Source organism: Vicia villosa, unplaced genomic scaffold (assembly GCF_029867415.1).
Source record: "Vicia villosa cultivar HV-30 ecotype Madison, WI unplaced genomic scaffold, Vvil1.0 ctg.001021F_1_1, whole genome shotgun sequence".
Lineage (NCBI taxonomy): Eukaryota > Viridiplantae > Streptophyta > Magnoliopsida > Fabales > Fabaceae > Vicia > Vicia villosa.
The window spans coordinates 458,750-476,565 of NW_026705451.1; the positions used below are offsets into that span (position 1 = coordinate 458,750).

Genomic DNA, 17,816 nt, shown 5'->3' on the forward strand with positions numbered 1-17,816 from the left:
TCAGATTCCAAAGAAACAGAATTCAGGGAATTCTTGGGGACATAATTCAAAGGTTTCGTAGGAGCGGAGAGAATAGGTTCCTGAGTCTTCGATGTCGCTTCTTCTACAGAGAATTGTTGAATACTATCTTCAGTTCCCTCACTATAAGTCGTTCCTACGTCTTCCTGCAATTTAACCGACCACGAGTCCTCCGAATCCGTGGATACAGAGCCAGAGAGAAAAGATTTTGATTTACCTGACGAAAACATCAGAGAACCAAAAGGATCTTCTCTTATAACCAACAAAAAGAGCTTTATGTCAATCTCTACCTTCAAAACCTCCGGAAAAGAACGAGAAAGCTTAACACGCACCATAACCCGAGCTACATCAAAACAATCGCCTTTCGCAGTATGTTCGTCCACACATATGAAGGAGCCAAAATGATCTCCTAACGCCACACAAAAATCGGAGTTCCAAGCATGAACAGGAATCCCAAACACCCTAAACCACACCACCCTGGATTCATCGACGACCTCTTCATTCCATTTCTTGATGTTCGAGAACCAATCTTTCCACCATGTCTCCCCCTCCCTAATCAAGTCCTCCATGAATCCTTCCTCCCTCTCTTCAAGAAGGCAAACATTACCCCCCATCGGAGACACCTTAATAGCAAAAAGACCCTCCATATCGAAATGATTTTGAATGTTATAAGCAGAACCTGGGATTCTAACTATACCAACGTACGCTTTCTTCAACCTAACCATGTCTTCCTTCTTTGCAGAAAATTTCAAACTCACTGCCTCCGTAACTTTAGCCTGCACAACATTGTTCACACCTTGAAGAACCTCTGCATACGACTTAGAGGCTGCAGAGGCAGACTCACCTCTCCCTGCTTCAACCTTGCCAACGAACCTATACGCGCCCTCCCCTGATCTACCTTCATAGTTCCGTTTGTCCGACCTGCCACCCTCCAAACCCATGTTGAACCTTGGCACATTCACATGGATCTTCTTTCCAAAAATCAGAACATTGTTAAAGCGTACTGCTAAAAGGAGACAATCCCCTGCTTCTCCGAAACGCGCGAAAGCAAATCTCTTCCCAATCTTATTCCTCCGCGGAGAAATTAGGACCTCCGCAACATCCCCTATAAAACCAAACAAATCGAAGAGCTGCTTTGCCGTCGTGGTTTCCGGGAACTCCGAAACGTACACAGAAGAAATCTCTTCCCCTTCATTTTTGTGATTTCAATTTCTCCCACCCGCCGGAAAAATGTCCCACCTAGGTTTCAAATCTCTGAACACATTTCTCCTTGCTGCTCGCTGCCGACCATCCTCCGGACGCCATTGCTGCCTCACGCTCATAGGGAAACAACTCAGGGAAGAACCCTAACCCCCTTCTAGAGAGAGGTTAGAGAGACTACCCGAAGAGAGAGAAAAGAAAAGAACAAACAATTTTCAATTTAAATTTCATTTTAGATCCGATGAAGATATTTAAACAATGCATTTTTTTTTATTTGAAGGAAACTTTTTTGTGACAATCTTTTTCTGCGACAATGATAAAAATATTACCGCTAGAATTCATTGCAAAATATTGAGGATTGATTGCATATATTCAAATTGAGGATGACAACATTGAATAATTTTTCTTTTGTGTAGAAATTGGAATTTATTTTATGGCTTGGAGGACGGTAGTCCATTTGAAACTATGATATTTTTGGTCTCTGGATCAAAGGACAACTTACTCAATAATGATCTGCGGTCTCAATGTAGCAAAGAAAAAATAGTGTGTGCTTAATTAGTAAACTTGTTTAGAACATGATGTGAAATGTTAAAGAAAATTGAAGAATTTGTTGTCCTATAATAGTTGTTTGATTTAACGGATAGATTATGTGATATTTTTTCCACGTGAAGGGGTCTCTATGTCCTTTGTTAATAGCATTTTGTATGGTTGCCTAAGTCCATCAACATTTTGTGAATGCAATTCGTTATACAAATCCAAACTCTGCCTTAAAGGAACAATTTCTCTATCCATCACAAAAAGTTGGGTAGTGTATATTTCACCAATCACATTGTATTATTTAATTTTGTCTTATTTAATTAATTATTAAATAGTACTACCTCCGTTTTTTATTATAAGTCGTTTTAGCATTTTCACACATATAAAATAATAATAATAATTATTGTATGAAATAGAGAAATTATAGAAGATTTTACTAAATTATCTTTCATTAATTGTATGGGAAAGACAAATTAAAATAATTTAAAGAAAGAAAATAATAAATACTTAAGGGTATAATAGAAAAAATAGGGGTCAGGTTGATGTGCATAAGGTATATCCTTATGTACGGTGCATAAGTCTCGTACAAGTAATATTTAAATTGTTCTGAGTAACATTTTAGTTAGAAACGAGTAATAATATCATAATCCATGTGTAATATATGCATTATTTGTACACATCTATTAATTATGAGTAATATTTAAATTGTGAGTAATGACTACACTATTTTGAGTAATATTTACACCATTCTGAGTAATATCGAATTTTAACTATTTTTAGTAATATATTCATTGTTCTGAGTAATATTTATACTATTTTGAGTAATCTATATATTATTTTGAGTAATAAATATAATCCTTTGAGTAATATAAATAATATTTGAGTATTTATGCACCGTGCATAAGGATATACCTTATGCACATCAACACATCCCGAAAAAATAGTATTAATGATTCATTGAAATTGTAAAACGACTTATAATAAAACACAAATTTTTTCTCTAAAGCGACTTATAATAAAAAACGGAGGGAGTATACTTTTTTGTTGTTTCCAAAATATTTTACACTAAAGGTAACTCTATCCAACTTTTTGTGTTGGATAGGTAAGAATTCACCCTGCTTAATTAATTTGTTTAAAATATCATATTATTCACATTAAATAATTACTTTAAAATGTGCTAATTGACGTCATAAAAGTAAATGAATGATTTTTTAGGTTAGGTTTTATACCCTTTAATAGATGAGATAACTTGATTCCTACTTTACTAGATGCAATCAACAAGTACTTCGAAGAGTAATTAAAACATTGATCAACTCAAATAATATTAAACTACTTCCAACAATAATTAAACTCAAATAATATTAAACTAAATCAGATAGAAAACATTAAACAAGACACTTACATGCAAAGTAGCAAGCTACTAGTGTGTACATGTAGTACTAGCACACTTATTTTCTTGACTAGAAATCAGTAAAAACGATCTTAATAAAAATCACAAGCTCACAAACAAGGTCTAGCTATTGCGTTCATGCATGAGTAAATTCATGGATGAGCTGCCGGTGTAGCTCTTCCACCGCCAACACCACCACTCCCAGGTATCGGAACCTCAACGCCCGGGTTTGGAATAGAAGTGTCATCGCCACCAGGAACGTAACTGTGACCTGTTGATCCAGATTCTGATCCAGATCCTGAGCTTGATCCCGAACCTAATGATCCCGATCCCCCAGTGCCACCATTAACAGGGTTATTAGGAGTAAGCCCGGAGTATGGGGGAAATCCGAAATGTCCAATGCTTGGAAAATGCAGTTTACCATGATCATGCTTGAACAGAAACTGAGGCTCTTTCTTGTCATCATTGTCGGAGTTCTTAGCAAAGTTGCGGCCAGCAACTGCTTGCCAATTTGTCACAAAAAGAATATTGAAAATGAGAAGAAGTGCAAAGAAAGAGTAAGCTCTTTGAGCCATTTTTAAGATAAGAACTAGGAGAAGGATACAGTGATATTTCTTAGCTTGTGCTTGTTGTGTTGTAACTCCAAGAGTGTGAATGCATTATATAATAATATTTTGTCTAGAGATTTGAGTGAACATTGGCGGTGAAATGAAGTCATCAACATGATCATTACTTACTAGTTTCTATTATCAGTTTTATTAGTTTCTATTTATGGAAAGCATTCACCAATGACATGGCGGTCACTAAATGACCATTATTTATGCACCGTAATTTGTAGAAAACATTGGAATTAGAACTGGAATATTACACTTTCTAGTTCTAGATTCATTCTTCACGTTTCTTTGCTTTCTTTTGCTACTCAACTGAAATGTTTCTTTACCAAAATAAAAGTTGTAATATTTGTACTATTTCTTATTAACAAAATAAAAATTCTAAGGTTGGTGATCTTGAAATGATATGAGACTGCTCGCAAAATGTATAGGAGAGTTTGGATTTTGGTACGCTGGTTGATCTTTTGATGTTCAGATTTCGGTGACGGGTTGATACATGTGAAAACATGTTTCGTAGGTTACTCAAAATAATCAAGGATCTCTTGATAATGTATTTTTGATGATAATAAATAAAAGAAGCTTTTGAAGATGCAACCTACACAATTACTTGTATGGAAACTTGCATAGCAATGTTTACAATCTATCTATGAGGATTCAAGTCTTTGACGATGTAGCCTACATGATAACTTGTATGACAACTTGCATAGTAACATTTACAACTAATGAGGATTTAAGTATGACAAAATGATCAAAGATTACAGGCAGACAAATAAGAGTCTGATGATCACTACAAACATCCTCTTATGACATTCAAATTGAAGAAATCTCAAGCTTCATCTCCAAGAAGATTCAAAAAATATCCATATGAGTAGTTTACTTGACAAGTCAAGAAGCTTCAAAGTGAAAAGGAGACAAAGTGTGAAAGCTTGCCCTGTCGCGTCTGAGTGAACCGTGTTTTGTAAAAACACAAGGGTTTTTTCGTAAAGTTATACGGCTAACTCACACACACATACTAAAATAAGTTATTAATTTTTCGTAAAGTTATACGGCTAACTCACACACACACATACTAAAACAAGTTATTAATTAAGCCTCTATTTCTTAAGAAAGCATCCCTAAAAATGTTTTGGAGTCGTGTTAGTTTATACATGAACTATAAGAAAGATTTGGACAAATATTGTGTTGTCCAATCGATTGGGTTAGTGCACAAGTTATCCTTAAACGATTACGATGGCCTCTTAATGAAGGAAAACATCTTTGTATCATTTCTTTCCTTTTTAAACATTTATAATCGTTTATTTTTGGGCTCTCAATCGATTGCGGCAAGAAGTCAATCATTTGGCTCATTAATTTTGGCCTATGGATCTTTTCTTTTTGTGCCAGCCTCTAACCTATAAATGGATATCTCTCCCTTCACATTTTCATATCTAAAAAATGTGAGCTCATTATCCCCCTCTCTCTCTCTAAATATTTTTTCACTTTCTCTCACGTAAATTTAGTCGTAGTGTTTCGAGAAAGTCTTTGAGTTTACCTGGGAAATTTGTATTTTAGAAGGGGTATTACTGTAAATTCACTAAAGACGGTTTTCTCTTGGCTGAATAATTTATCCTTAAGAGAGTTCCAGATAAGTCTGGTTCAAAATATCAACTCGGTTTATAAGTTTTATCTGTTTAAAATCCTACTTCATTTCGAGATCAACCCGGTTCAAAATCTCAAATTAGTTCGTGAGTTAAGCCCAATCAAAAGATCACTTTATTTCGAGATAATTCTAGTTTAAAATCTACTAGTTTGTGGCTTGTCAAATCGAAACCCCAGTTCGGTTCGGGAGTTCAGCCCGGTTTAAAAGCTCACCTTGGTTCGAAATAAGTTCGTAAATTTCGGTTTACCTTAGGGACTGACTGCTTTAAGTTTATACTTTGAAGAAAAACTAACCGCTTCACTCGGCAAGTTCATGTTTGGAAAGAAGACTAACTGCTTCTCTACAAGTTTATGTTTGGAAGGAAGACTAACGGCTTTTCTGCGTCGTCAGTTGTTTGGTTGGAAGTTATCTTAAAACTTTATTTTATTCTTGTTTAATAGTGTTTGAGAGTTTAACCTACTAAAACCTCTTAAGCACTACTAGATACTCACAAGATCAAATCTTGAGGACAAGATTAAGTATTCTTGACTGAACTTGTATAAACTTCTGTTGTCATTTCTCTTACCCTTAACTCGTTATTTTTTGCATATTTATTTTTCTCTACAAATTCAAAAACATTTTTATCAAAATGGTCTTAAATTTTAAAAAGACAACAAAATATTTTCAAACTATCATTTTTCTATAATCCTTAATTCACCCCTCCCTCTCTTGTGTATAGAGTCACATGTCTAACAACTAGCATCAGAGTCACATGTCTAACAACTAGCATCAGAGTCACTTGTATAAATTTCCGGTGTCATTTCTCTTACCTTTAACTCTCTTTTTAATGCATATATATTTGAAGGAGTGAAAAACACTTAGAAAGGGGGGATTGAATAAGGGTTGTTTCTAAAAAAGACAGATAAAAAATAATCACACAGTTATTTTTATCCTGGTTCGTTGTTAATCAAACTACTCCAGTCCACCCCTTACAGAGTGATTTACATCCACTGAGGATTTAATCCACTAATCAATCTTGATTACAATGGTTTTCCACTTAGAAAACTTCAAAGTCTTCTAGAGTATACAGATCACAACTTGATCACTCTAGGAAATTCCTTTTACAAAAGTAAACTATATTACAAGAGTTTAAAGTGCTTCTTAATAAGCTATAATTACCAAGTGATTTTCCCTCAAAATTAAGTTTTAACACTCATTAAGATATTACAATATTTGTGAGGTTGAAGATGAAGTTTCTTTGTTGTTTTTGTGCGACAACGTTAAGAGATCAATTTGGCAACATAAGGTTACTTGGAGCAAGAGTTGTTAGCTGCTTCAGCATCATAACTTCTTTTATATAGGCAGTGAGAAATGTGACCGTTGAGTAACATTTAATGCTTTGCGTGAATAGTACACTGCTGCATTTAATGTTTCACTCTTTTGTCAACTACCTCGAGCCATGCTTCAACTGCTTTTGCTGACTTTGCCTTTTGTAGCTTCTAACGTTCCTTTTGTCAGTCAGACAGATTTGACGTTGTTGCCTTTTCATCTTGTACTTTCTTCTGGACTCAGACTAGTAGAATAACATTTGAATATCAATGGCTTCAGCATTGGTGCAGATGCAACTTCAGTCATCAGACTTTGGTTGCTTTGTAGCATGATACCATCAGATCTTCAGAGCCTTGCTTCTGACTGCCATCTTCTGATGCCTTCCAGATCATGTTCTGATTTTCTCAAGACCATCTTCTGATGTCTTCCAGACCATGTTCTGACGAAGTCATCCAGATCTTCTGGGTCAGAGCTTCTGAATGCTGATATTGTGCATACTCTCATAGACTTTTCCTGAAATGGAAAACGTGAATAATTAGAGTACCACATTGTCTTATACAAAATTCATATATAATGTTATCATCAAAACTAGAAATATTGATCAGAACATTTCATGTTCTAACAATTTTTTTTGATGATGACAAAAACATACAGAATTGATATGAATTTCTATCCAGAATATCAGATGAAAAAGACAATACACAGATATAGAATAAAAGCATATTAATCAGAGTGTGTGAATATGTCTCCCTTGAGATTAACAATCTCCCCCTGAAATTAATACTAGAAGAATTTATAAATAAAAGACTTCCCTGAGTATTTTCCATTTCAGATGAGACTTTCACGTTGAACTTTAATCTTCAGAAGATTCAGAGCTTTCTTTCAGAGCTTCCATTGGACAGCTTCAGATCTTTGAATCTTTCTTTAGAGCACTTGGCTTTATCAGAGCATCAAAGTAGATTTGCCTCAGATCTTGTATCAGAGCTTTAAATTCTTGTATCAGAGCATAACTTGCTTCAGATCATGTAATTTCTTATATCAGAGCATTAAGCTTTATTTGATTCAACTCTTTGAAAGATTTTCTCAAGATACGTTTCTCCCCTTTTTGAGCTTTTTCAGATTATTACATTCCTGCAAAACTATCAGAGACAAAAAAATTTGCAATATTTGTTAGGAATGTTGAGACTTAAGCCCAGCAACTGATATAATAAATCAATTCAAATAACATGTTTCTCCCCCTTTTTGTCATAACATCAAAAAGCATAAAAGATTCATATGAAAGACACACAGAGTGAAGAAAGAAATTTTCGTTTATATCCAGAGGGAAAAGTACAATCAGATGCAAAAACAAAACAGATGCAAAAACAAAACAGATGCAAGAAACAAAGAAAACTACTAAGACACAAGAATCAGACTAAGACTGAGTAAGCTTAGAGGCTAAGGCTGCTAGAAGATTCTTGATCTCAGCGGTGTCTTCTGCTTGCTTCTTGGAAGATTCTTCGGATCTTTGCATATGTATTTTACCAAGGAAGGAGAGAGATCCTGGAAGAGTCACTTTGCCGGTTACTATTGGTGATATTCATGTTGGAAGAGGTTTAGTTGATTTGGGTTCAAGTATTAATTTGATTCCATTGTCCATGGTCAAGAGGTTAGGCATTGTTGATATGAAAGATACAAGAATGACACTACAATTAGCGGATAAGTCTACAACTCGCCCTTATGGGATAGCGGAGGACTTGCTTGTGAAAGTTGACAAGTTCTTGTTTTCGATTGATTTCGTTGTCATTGACATGGAGGAAGATGTTGATACTCCATTGATACTAGGAAGACCTTTTATGAAGACGGCAATGATGATGATTGACATTGATGATGGTTTGATGAAATTGAGGTTTTAAGATGAAGAGGTTTGTTTTAACTTGTTTGAAGCGATGAAGCATCTGAATGACAAAGGAGATTGCTTTAGAGTTGATGTTATTGAAGAAGTTATCATGAATGTTGAGAGACAAGTTCACTTGTTTACACCTCTTGAGAAGACCTTGACCGACGCTCGTGAAGTTCTTAATGAAGATGAAGAAAAAGAAATTGAAGAGTGTTTAAGAGAACTTGAAGCATCAGAAGAAATAAATCCTTTTGAAGTGAAGATTAAAGAGTTAAAGGATGAGCCAAAGGTTGACAAGGCAAAGTTAGAGTTGAAAATGTTACCATCCCATTTGAAGTATGCGATCCTTGAAGAAGGTGGTAATAAACCGGTTATCATAAGTGGTTCATTGTCAAGCAAAGAAGAGGAGAAATTGATCCATGTGTTGAAAGAAAACAAAGAAGCAATAGGTTGGGTTCTTTCCGGTTTGAAGGGAATAAGTCTGGCGTATTGTATGCACAAAATTATGATGGAGGAGGATTTCAAGCCAGTAGCTCTACTGCAACGACGTTTAAATCCTACAATGAAAGAAGTTGTGAGAAAGGAGGTAGTTAAGTTATTGGAAGCAAGAATGATTCATCCTATCTCTGATAGTGCATGGGTGAGTCTAGTGCAAGTTGTTCCAAAGAAAGGAGGCATGACTATGATAACAAATGAGAAGAACGATTTGATTCCGACAAGAACCGTAATGGGATGGCATATGTGTGTCGACTACCGGAAGCTTAATCAAGCAACCAAAAAAGATCACTTCCCTCTCCCTTTTATGGATCAAATGTTAAAAAGGTTATCGGGTCAAGAGTTCTATTGTTTCCCAGGTGGATATTCCGGGTATAATCAGATTACGGTTAATCCGGAGGATCAGGAGAAGATGGAATTCACTTGTCCTTTTGGAATTTTTGCGTATAGAAGGATGCCTTTTGGTTTTTATAATGCACCCACCACTTTTCAACAATGCATGCAAGCCATCTTTTCCGATCTCATTGAGAAGACAATGGAAGTATTCATGGACTACTTCTCCATTTTCGGAGCATCTATTGATCTTTGCTTGAAGAATTTGGAGGTTGTTTTGAAAAGATGTGTTGAAACCAACTTGGTGCTCATTTTCGAAAAATATAATTTCATGGTTACCGAGGGCATTTTTCTTGGTCATAAAGTCTCATCAAAAGGTATTGAATTTGATAGAGCAAAAGTGGAGGTCATTGAGAAGTTACCGCCACCAACAAATGTCAAAGGAATTCGAAGCTTTCTAGGCTGTCATACCCCAAAATTTGCCCAACGTATTCATTCATATTTCAATCCATCTGACTTTTAAAATGCTCAAAGACATACAAGAAAGAAGCATGCAGTCTCTCTCCTAATCAACTACCCTCCAACTAGGGTTTTGACCTTCTCAAAGTAAAATCAGTTTATGATACCTCAAGTGGACTCCACGACCTCTCATATGGTTCAAATAACCTCTATGCCAAGTTTCAAGCCTTGATTCAAAAGATTGCTCACTCAATGACCAAAATAATCAATAATCGACTGGTTGACCTAAAAGTCAAAATATGGTCAAACCATAGTCAAAACTTCTGATTTTTGGTCAACATCCTCATTATGAAGAATAATTCATCATTTGATCAAGTATTGATCATGATTAATCAAGAAAAGTTCTGAAATCAACAAAAACCTAAAGTTTATAAATTAGGGTTTTCTAGAAGAAAGTCAACTGAACTTTGACCGGCCATAACTTTCACATGGAACATCAGAAATTTTCCATCCAAAGCTCAATGTGAAGGAAATTGAATTCTATACAATTTTGTCTCTCACATGCCAAGGCCAAAAATGCTTCGTTTGAGAGATATGAGCCAAAACATTACAAGTCCTTCTAAAGGATCGCAAAAAAGCCATTTTTTCTCAAAGACCATAACTAGCAAGTGGAAAACTCAATTGAGATGAAACCAAAAGGGTCATTTAGAGGGCATCTTGGGCTTTCTAAAAAGTCCTATAACGTTTCCATACCATAAATACCGAAGGAGTTATGCATTGATAAAGTTGGGAAATTTTCAAGAGATGCATGAAAGTCAATGTGAATAAATTTGCATTTTTTGACTTATGGGCTTTTGTTTTTGGAATTTTAACGTGATCACAAGCTTGCAAAAGGGCCATACCTCCATCTCTTTTACTTTTTTATTTTATTATTCTATTTATTTTGAATTTTATTCATTAAGATTCAAATTAAATCTAATAAATAATAGGAAACAATAAAGGGATGAATGAGATTATTTTTGCATCAAATATTGAGTTTCCAAATCATGATAAATCATCCAAAATTCGTGGGGGGCTTGATTGAGCAAGAATGGATCCAAAAATAGCAAGATTTGCATGGTTGAAAAATCAAATCTCAACTATCCCAATCACTTGGACTTGGCCCATGTTTGTTACCCTAATTCATACTAATATATATACACAACACATGCTTAGTACTAGGGGAACAGAAATTGGACGAGGGCTGCTTCTTACAAACCCTAACCAAGTTTCATATAAATTCCCAAAGTTAGGGCACAAAAAAAGGAGATTTCTAGCCAAGATAAATAAGTTTCGAGCATTGCAGCACGCTTCTGAGTTCCCAGGGATTATCCTCATCCATCCTTGAAGGCTACAACTTCCCAAATCATCATCTCCGAGTTGCACTATTGTTTGAAATTTTCTCATTCTTTAAATCTCCATATCGTATTACATACGCCTTATTTATGCATGTATTCATATTTATATTCAATCTAACAGTTGTATGGATACCTAGATTGCAGGTTTCAGGGCCGGATTAAGATTCCACCATTGTTGAAGCTCCAAGCTTCAACACTTTCGGGTTCACACTTTCAGGGACCTTCAAGCAAAACGAATGATATATTCATGTCCAGGAAGTTATTTTAAGAGAATCTGGACCATCGGTTTGGGTCGTTGACGTTCGTTTTTGCAGGTTTTTAAATGCATGGATTTAGCTGCGGGATATCGTAGCAGAGCTCGTAGGAAAATCGAAGCAAATTCTAGGCAAGAAATTACATGAAGAAGATAAACAGTGGTTAGACTTGCTGACCCCACGCGCAACTCCCTCATTGGGCGGTCAACGAATGCAGTTTTCTCTCTCCGCTTCCATGCAGTTTTCTTGTTTCTACTCTTTTGTTATAAATTCCTTCTTTTATTTATTTTGACATAATAGTTGTATATAATTACTTTATAATTGTTTTTTTTTTATCAAAACTCGATTTTTCACAATCTTTCAATAATTTCTTTTTAATTGTTATTTTTGTACGTATCTTTTTATCAATTAAAATTCTTAGGTTTGTTAACCTCGATTTATTTATAGACCTTAGAGTCCTCAGGTAGGTGTTATCCATGAACACGTTTTTAAACCTTATAAACCTTTTGGGTCACACTAAGTTTTCTTAACAAACCTTTTAGGGTTTGTAAACTTTCAGGATTTGTAGTCAATTAGGGTTTAGATCAGTCAATGCACTAACCTTTTTCTGTTTTTGTTCAAAATTTCAGGATTAATCAAGATTCTCCGATTACGCGCCATGTCAAATTAAAAAAGCTAAGTTTTCTAACTTTTATTTATTTATTTATTTTAATGTTTCCTCTTTTATTTATTATCAATTCCTTGTATTTTCCACAAAAAGTTTTCTACCTTTCTCTTCTTCTTTTTCAGGATTAGCCAAGATCCTCCGACTACGCACCATCAGAGCTAAGTTTCCAATCCTTATTTTATTTTATATAAATATTATTTTACTTTTTGCCTTTTGCCCAAAATAGGGTTTGCCTCGAATAGTCAATACACTCACCCTTATTTATTTTCCTCTTAATTTGTAGATTTGATCAAGGGTTCGAGGAAGATGAAGATCAAGGCTCAACATAATTATTCATCCCTCTTATTCCTTATTCTTTCTGTCTTTTAATTTCCCCCATCCCCGAAGGTGTTTATTGTAATAGCATAGGACATTTATCTTTCCGCCTTTAATTTCCGTATGATTTGAACTGCGTGGTTAGTAAATTAGGGAGTGCAAGATCATCAGTTAAACGTTAGATCACTAACAATACAAGATTAAATATTCGAACTGAACCACGTGATTGTTGCCACACACACACCTTTAGGGTAATCCCTCGGTTGCCTTGTTGCCTTATATTGTTGCCTTGTTGCCTTAATTTTGTTGCCTAAAAAATAGTCAAAGTCCCTCGATTCCGAGGATACCTAAAGCAAAACAAATGTTGCTCTCAGTTCATTCATCATCAATTTTGTCCCTCGAAGTTGCCTCGGTAAAAACATGATGATTGTCCCAATTGCTAAGGTATCCTCGCATGATGCCTTAAATGACTATTCTATCCTTCCCTTAGACTACCTGCCCTCTTTATGGCATGGGACAGTCTTATGGCGAGTGATTACTATCGATGACCCGCACATCCAATTGAAAGGCTTCCTGCCCTCTTATGGCATGGATAGATCCTTTCATCTGAAAGCTAAAGGAATGTTTTTAAACTTAGGGTAGTTGCTATTAATTGCTTGCTCTATTTCAAATTCAAACTCTTCTTCCACTAATTTTCAAATACTTTTCAAAAAGACTACGCTTATTTACAAGCTAAAGTTCTTATCCGAATTTCTATTCATACACTACTTTTCAAACAATTCAAACATTTTCAAAGTGAGCTAAGCAATTAAGAGCCCATGGAAAACCATGGATGCAAAGGGTGCCTTACACCTTCCCTTTGTATAACTTACCCCCCGAACTCAAAATCTTTTTAAAAGGTCTTTTCCTATTCTTTTAGCCTTTCTATATTGGATAAAATAAAAGTCGGTGGCGACTCTTGCTATTCGCACATTTCGATATAAAAGTCAGTTCACTGTATTACATAGGCCATGCGGGATTTTACAGGAGGTTTATCAAATATTTTTCAAAGATTGCAAAGCCTTTGAGCAACTTGCTCAACAAAGATAAGCCTTTTATTTTTTTATAATGCATGTTTAGTAGCTTTTAATGAATTGAAACATAAATTGACAACTGCACCCATAATCATAGTACCGGATTGGAATCTTGATTTTGAACTAATGTGTGATGCTAGCGATTATGTAGTAGGTGCAGTGCTTGGTCAAAGAAAAGGAAAAAAATTTCATGCTATACACTATGCTAGTAAGGTTTTAAATGAGGCACAAATTAATTATGCTACCACTGAGAAAGAATTACTAGCCATAGTGTATGCATTAGAAAAATTTAGGTCTTATTTGATTGGTTCGAATTTTTTTTTGTACACTGACCATGCAGATATAAAATATTTGCTCACCAAGCCTGATTCCAAACAAAGGCTCATTAGATGGATCCTATTGTTACAAGAGTTTGATTTAGAGATCGAGACAAGAAAGGAGCGGAAAACTTGGTGGCCGATCATTTATCAAGGTTCGTAAATAAAGATGTGACAAACAAGGAAGAAGAGTTCTTAGACCCTTTCCCGAATGAAAAGTTGTTCATGATCAAAGAAAGACCGTGGTTTGATGACATTGCGAATCATAAGGCTACAGGATGGATACCGGAGGATTTAAGCAAAAATGCTAGAAAGAAGTTCCTTCATGATGCCAAGTTTTATGTGTGGGATGATCCTTATTTGTTCAAGATTGGAGTGGATGGTGTGTTGAGAAGGTGTGTGACAAAAGATGAAGCCAAAAGCATCTTGTGGCATTGTCATAACTCACCTTATGGTGGGCACTATAGTGGACAACGGACAGCGGCTAAAGTTCTTCAATCGGGATTCTATTGGCCGACGTTATTCAAAGATGCTTACTTGCATGCACAAAGTTGTGACAATTGCCAAAGAAGGGGTGGAGTGAACAAACGGAATGAAATACCATTGACCAATATGTTAGAAGTGGAAGTGTTCGATTGTTGGGGGATAGATTTTGTAGGACCATTTCCATCGTCAATTGGTTGTGAGTATATTTTGGTTGTGGTCGATTATGTGTCTAAATGGGTAGAAGCAATTGCGTGTCCAAAGGCGGATGGAAAAACCGTAATCAAGTTCTTGAAGAAAAACATTTTCACAAGATTTGGTACACCAAGGGTTCTTATTAGTGATGGTGGCTCACATTTTTGCAACATTCAACTTGAGAAAGTGTTAGAACATTATGGTGTGAAGCACAAAGTAACAACGGCCTACCATCCACAAGCTAATGGTCAAGCCGGAGTGTCCAACCGTGAAATCAAAAGAATCTTGGAAAAAACTGTTTCTTCTTCAAGAAAGGATTGGTCGCAAAATTTGGATGAAGCGTTATGGGCTTATCGTACGGCATTTAAGGCACCTATTGGTCTTACTCCGTTCCAAATGATCTATGGGAAAAGTTGTCATTTACCCATGGAATTGGAGCATAAAGCATATTGGGCTTTGAAGTTTCTTAACTTCGATCCAAAGGCAAGTGGTGAAAAGAGGAAGTTGCAATTGCATGAGATGGAAGAATTGAGGTTACAAGCTTACGAATCCAACAAAATTTACAAAGAAAATGTGAAAGGATACCATGATAAGAGGATTGTTGAAAAAGATCTCAAGGAAGGACAAATGGTTTTGTTGTACAATTCAAGGTTGAAGTTGTTTCCCAGAAAATTGAAGTCAAAATGGTCGGGACCGTTCCGAATCAAAGAAGTGAAGAATTATGGAGCGGTCGTGCTTGAGAATCTGGCAACAAATGAAACTTGGACGGTAAATGGTCAAAGACTCAAGGTTTATCTTGGTGGTGAAGTTGATCGGAGTGCGGAAGTCGTTCCGTTTGTCGATCCGTGAAGCCGCCAACGAACCGTCGAGCTAACCGATGTTAAACAAAGTGCTAGTTGGGAGGCACCCCGACATTGTAAGTATCTACCGTTTTGTATGTGTTGTGATTGTTAGCTTAAGTCGAAGAAAAATCAGGAAATTGGGACTGGTGTAATTTCTGCAGAAAACAGATTTTTCTGTCATCCGCTAAGCGGAGGTCACGCCGCTAAGCGGCCAACAAAAATTCCAGAAAAAAATTAGGTGGGCCAGTGGACCTGACCCGGTCCAGAAATCTGGTGACACAAGTTATGAGGGGCTGAGCGGCCAGAAACCCTAGCCACCTCATTTCCACCAAAGTCTTCACCTTTCCAAATTTTTCTCTCCTCTCCTAACCTAAACCTTGCATCTACTCTTGGAGGAAGTTCATTTTCTTCCTAATTACAGTGTAATCTTCATCTTCTCCACTTGTGCTTGCAAGGTTAGTTCTTTTGTTTTTTTATTTTATTTTCTTTGTAAAGTTTATGTTAGTTGATGTTGGAGGATAATAATAGGAAGTAACTGTTTATAGTGCTCTTAGTATAGATTAGAATCATATTTTGTGATTGGGTTCTTGTTCTTGAAATGAAATTTCATAAATCTATACCAAGAATCCAAGTTTTTGGTAAATATTAGGGTTAATTTGTTGCTAGGATGTTAGTTATGGTTATCATCACTTTGATGTTGCTGTTTTTAGACCTGGAAGTGTGGGAAAATTTGAAGTGGAAAAGGTTTTAGCAGACTGCGTTTCTGCAGATATTTTTCTGAGTTATCGCAGGTCCGCTAAGCGGACCTCATCCCGCTAAGCGGCTGCTGCTGATAAGAGAAAAAAAATTCTGTTTCTGATGGAATGTAGGGCTTGTGTCTTTGGTTCAGTACCACTATTTTACTTTGCTTTGAATAGAACATAATGTGTTTAATGTTGTGGTGTTGTTTATGTGTTGTGATTTGCAGATGAGTTCTCGCCTAAGCAGAAGCAAACGCGGTCGATTTCCAGGCTCTAGTTCTGGACAAGCTTTCGTTCCTGCAGCACCCCAATTTGACAACAACATGTTCTTGAGTGCTGAACACCAAGAATGGTTTGGAAGATTGTTTGGCAGGAAGATTTTATCGGAAAAGATTTTTGACCTCAACCCTAACGCGAGTTTAGGCAATTTGTGGAGAATATGCACAACCGAAGGTAGGATGTTTTTCTACAGCCGGAGACTCGCATTAATGTGGATATTGTGCGAGAATTTTATACTAATGCAATGCCTAAGGAGGACTCCCTGTATGAATGCAAAACCGTTGTGAGGGGGCGAGTGATTTCCTTTGCCTGGTCCGCCATTAGCTCGTATCTTGGTGATCCTATGCCACTCCCTGAAAGTGGTGTATGTGAGTATGTGCGGATAACTAGAGCAAGGGAATGGAATTTGTAAGAAGTTGGGGAAGTACTCTCTTTTCAGAATCGAGGTTTTACTCTCAACCCGGTTGGTGTACTGGTGAAGATGGACCGAGGCAATATGAATCAATTGGCTCAACTCTACTTGACACTACTCGTGAACAACTTGAAGCCAAAGAGCCACAAGAGCGATCTTACTTTAACTAACTCTTGTTTGTTGTATGCTATTATGAAAGGTGTTGAGATATATATAGCACAGCTCATTTCTGGAGAGTTAAGAGACGTGGCTTCTAGTGGGCACACTTTGGGGACTCGACCTGCTGGTCATCTTCCTTATCCCGGTCTGATTATGGGATTGTGCAGGAGGGCTAGAGTTGACATTCCAGAGGAGGTTCAGGTCACCATCAGGAGTAGGGTGGATGAGAGTTATGTTGCGCGACATTGTTCTCTAAAGACTAGAGGTCGTTATCAACCTCAACCTGAAGCTGTGGCTCCTCCTGCTAACCAAGCAAGGTACAACCAACAGATGGTGTGTAGGTATAGCTGGGACTACATGGATGCCTTGCGAAGGTCCAAAGCTACCATTCACGACTCCTTGCATCGCTTGTACCTCAAGATGAGTGATCCTTCGAGTGTGACTTCTTTCACTACAAATGAGCAGTATGAAGCCATTTGTAACTATCCGGAGGATAGGCCATTCTTTAGGGATGGGGGAGGAGTAAATGAAGGAGAAGTGAATGAATAAGAAGTGGATGAAGGGAACCATGAAGATGACGAAGGTGGTGACGAGTGATGATGACTATGATGTGATCTTGTTGTGTTATTGTGTTTTATTTTATGTCATTTTAATTATGGTAGTTATTTTCTTGTGTTGAAGAATTCTTTTTGGTTTAGGGTGTTTTACCCTTAGTTTGGATTTGTTGTTACCATCATTAGGGATGTGTTTATTGTATTTTATGTGTAATGGGGTAGAAAATGATGCTACCAAGACTTCTTTGAGACATTTGCCA

The 17,816-nt window shown here is 36.5% G+C and overlaps 1 protein-coding gene across 1 annotated transcript; it reads right to left on the reverse strand.

Annotated features, from left to right (window-relative positions):
* Positions 1-3,097: 3,097 nt before the first annotated feature.
* Positions 3,098-3,762, reverse strand: LOC131632816 (putative cell wall protein). Its single transcript, XM_058903543.1, has one exon. It carries the CDS (start codon positions 3,718-3,720, stop codon positions 3,298-3,300), a length of 423 nt encoding a protein of 140 aa, XP_058759526.1. The 5' UTR covers positions 3,721-3,762; the 3' UTR covers positions 3,098-3,297.
* Positions 3,763-17,816: the final 14,054 nt, after the last annotated feature.